Below are 3,535 nucleotides of genomic sequence, written 5' to 3'. Positions count from 1 at the left end.
ACCAATCCGATCGGCCTTCCTTTCCATTTATTCCGCAGCTTATCCATATCCTCAAAAAGGTTCATGCCTTCCTTCCCGCCACCGCTCACCTCACCTCCCATTCCCGTCATCTCGCCGCCATCCACCATGCAAAACCGTAACCAACTGTACCCTCTCGATCACCCTTGCAATGCAAGCCAGGTCTATATAAGCCACGCTTCGCTCAGTGTTTCTTACATCGGTCTCACACACAGGTTGTATAAGCCAGCAAGAGTCACAAACTCACAATGTGGAGGTGTATCTTGCTCTCTGCGGTGGTGGTCGCGCTGGCGCTGGCGCCGGCGCCGGCACTGGGCGTCCCGTTCACGGAGAAAGACCTCGCCTCGGAGGAGAGCCTGCGGGGGCTCTACGAGAGGTGGAGGAGCCACTACACGGTGTCGCGGAGGGGCCTCGGCGCCGACGCCGAGGAACGCCGGTTCAACGTGTTCAAGCAGAACGCGCGGTACGTCCACGAGGGGAACAAGAGAGACATGCCCTTCAGGCTGGCGCTCAACAAGTTCGCCGACATGACCACGGACGAGTTCCGGCGCACGTACGCCGGGTCCAGGGTGCGGCACCACCTCTCCCTGAGCGGCGGCCGCCGGGGCGACGGCGGCTTCAGGTACGGGGACGCCGACAACCTGCCGCCGGCGGTGGACTGGCGGCAGAAGGGCGCCGTCACCGCCATCAAGGATCAAGGCCAGTGCGGTACGTGCATGCATGCATATGCATACACTCCTGAATGTTTTTTTTCTTCTTCTTTTCGGCCATTGGATTGGGTGTATCAAAAGCTGTGTGATTCATTGGACTGTGGGAGACCAACAACTGTTCTAAGGGAGCTGCTGGGCGTTCTCGACGATCGTGGCGGTGGAGGGCATCAACAAGATCAGGACGGGGAAGCTGGTGTCGCTGTCGGAGCAGGAGCTCATGGACTGCGACAACGTCAACAACCAGGGCTGCGACGGCGGCCTCATGGACTACGCCTTCCAGTTCATCCAGAAGAACGGGATCACCACCGAGTCCAACTACCCATATCAAGGCGAGCAGGGCAGCTGCGACCAGGCGAAGGTGACAATAATCCCGGCTTCCTTCCGCGGGCTGCTCTGAACCTGCCAGGTCGAGAATCTTGTCACCAATTTTGTTAAAGAATCACGTATCAAATGTCGCAGGAAAACGCTCTGGCCGTGACAATCGACGGCTACGAGGATGTCCCCGCCAACGACGAGTCCGCTCTACAGAAAGCGGTCGCCGGGCAGCCCGTGTCGGTGGCAATAGACGCCAGCGGCCAGGATTTCCAGTTCTACTCAGAGGTACGTAGACGTAGTCTTGCTTGCTCTTGTCCGTGTTAAGTTCAGTGTCGAGTGACAACTCTGATAACCCTCAACAAACGCAGGGTGTCTTCACCGGAGAATGCAGCACGGATCTCGACCACGGTGTCGCCGCCGTCGGCTACGGCGCTACTAGGGATGGCACCAAATACTGGATCGTGAAGAACTCGTGGGGAGAGGACTGGGGTGAGAAGGGTTACATCAGGATGCAGCGCGGGGTGTCGCAGACAGAAGGGCTGTGTGGCATCGCCATGCAGGCGTCCTACCCAACTAAGTCGGCACCACATGCTAGCACGGTCAGGGAAGGGTCTCATACCGACGAGCTCTAGATGGCACGCATACGATTAGTGCAAGCTCTTGAGGAGAACTGAATCTCCCACTATTGTGTTGTTTACTTTATGCAAGATGTTACTACGAATGTAATAAACGTAAGCAAAGGACATTACAGCAGAAGAATTGCAACTAATTTGTCAAATGAATTAAATGAAACTTAAGATTGGGTTGTATTCAGATTGGTTCTCGTCTTTTCTTCTAGTATTAGGGCATCTCCAAAGGAGACCCGTAAATTTCCTCCGACAACCATCCGCAAATAGGGGGACCAGTCCGCGGACACGGATACGTGAGGCCGTCATCCAACGCTATCTGCATACATTTCAAACACCATTCAAACTAATTGAATGAAATTCATGCAAATATGGCCGGATTTCTTATAAACATGCCGGATTTCTTATAAACATAACGGATTTAATCACATTTGCATCAACTAAGTGGTGCTCGTACGGCTCTAAAGGTATAACCAATACACCTGATCTATGGTCGCCGACGCCCGTTTCCGTGTCCGGCAAGGAGCTATGAGAACTGAAGCTTCGCGTTCTCCAGTTCCGCCTCAGAGCTCGCCAACTCTGCCTCCGGAGACCTTAGAAGTGATGCTGTCCGCGTTCCCGCCAAACGGCTAATTGGTCAACGACATTGAGGCCAACAAGGTTGGCTTCAACGAGAGGGAAGGAGCGGTGGCCTTCTTGGGATCCGAGCGGTGGCGACCTACTGTACGGTTCTCCTCCTCGTTGTCGCTCTTGCCTAATACCTCGTCTGCCGCCTCGTCGAACACCTTGTAGGTGGCCTCTAGTTCCGCTTGACGCTGGCGGTACCACCATCGATCGAGACAGATATGATGAGCGGAGCGGTAGGATTCGAGTAGCGTCGCCTGCTCCGCCATGTCCGCTTCCGGTGCGATCACCCTGTCGGCGGCGGGCTGCTCCGCCGCCCGCTAGTCCTCCTGGAAGAGGTGGTGGTTGTATGCTTCGTCGACCTGCGCCTCTCAGAGCTGCTCCTCCCGCATCATGTCCATGTAATGTCCCGAAGCGTTGGTGGCCATCTCCTTCTTTTAGTCCATCATTAGCCCTTCCAATACAAATTTGGAGCGCGAGCAGGCCATGGTAGGAGTTGTGCAGAGAGGAGAAAGGATCGGAGGTGGATGGCTATGTCTAGCGTCGAGGCAACAATTTCTATAGCAATGGTGGGCAACACAGGGACGAATGGGTGGCGCGGGAGTAGTCGCCATGACAACCGCAAGGTATTAATGTGGACGACAGAGGGACGGACGGGCGCATGTCATGCCGTTTGAATGCGGAGCAGTTGCACTTGCTTTGGGAATCAGCATAGGTGGTCCTCTCTCAGCGAGCACGCCGCTTCAATGCCGATGACATTGAAAGGTCGCGTACGCTCTGGTTGAGCACGAATGTAGTACTGACGCTCTAGAGTGGCACCAACAGTTTCGGGTGGGAAGCGCAGGCGAGCAACGGAGGGGCTTTTGGTGGGCCAAGGCGGTCATGCGGACTTGGGTGCTGTCCGCACGCCCGCAAAACCCCATGTTTGTGTGGGTTTTGTGGAAGAAAGTACGCGGGGACCGCCCCACGGACCAATACATGCCCTTCGCAGAGCCCGCCCCCCCCCCCCAATGTTGCCTCCATGATTATGTTTAGTAGTTCCCCACATGACCAATGGGTCTAGAGTAGTAGCTAGATCTCTCTCTCTCTCCCCCTCTCTCTCTCATGATCTTCAATACAATGATATCTTCGGAGACCTATTTGATGTAATTCTCGTGGTGTATTTGTTGGGATCCGATGAATTATGGATTTATGATTAGATTATTCATTGAAAGTGATTACATATTTTTTGATCTATTATGT

The 3,535-nt window shown here is 54.6% G+C and overlaps 1 protein-coding gene across 1 annotated transcript; it reads left to right on the top strand.

Annotated features, from left to right (window-relative positions):
• The first annotated feature begins 216 nt into the window (after positions 1-216).
• LOC123451130 (vignain-like) lies at positions 217-1,856 on the top strand. The gene is made up of 4 exons (XM_045128137.1): positions 217-726; positions 854-1,086; positions 1,188-1,328; positions 1,412-1,856. The coding sequence occupies exons 1-4, from the start codon at positions 267-269 to the stop codon at positions 1,673-1,675; spliced, it is 1,098 nt and encodes a 365-aa protein (XP_044984072.1). The 5' UTR covers positions 217-266; the 3' UTR covers positions 1,676-1,856.
• Positions 1,857-3,535: the final 1,679 nt, after the last annotated feature.

Source organism: Hordeum vulgare, chromosome 4H (genome assembly GCF_904849725.1).
Source record: "Hordeum vulgare subsp. vulgare chromosome 4H, MorexV3_pseudomolecules_assembly, whole genome shotgun sequence".
Taxonomy (NCBI): Eukaryota; Viridiplantae; Streptophyta; class Magnoliopsida; order Poales; family Poaceae; genus Hordeum; species Hordeum vulgare.
The sequence above is the reverse complement of the archived record's forward strand: the minus strand, read 5'-3'. Positions and strand labels throughout refer to the sequence as shown.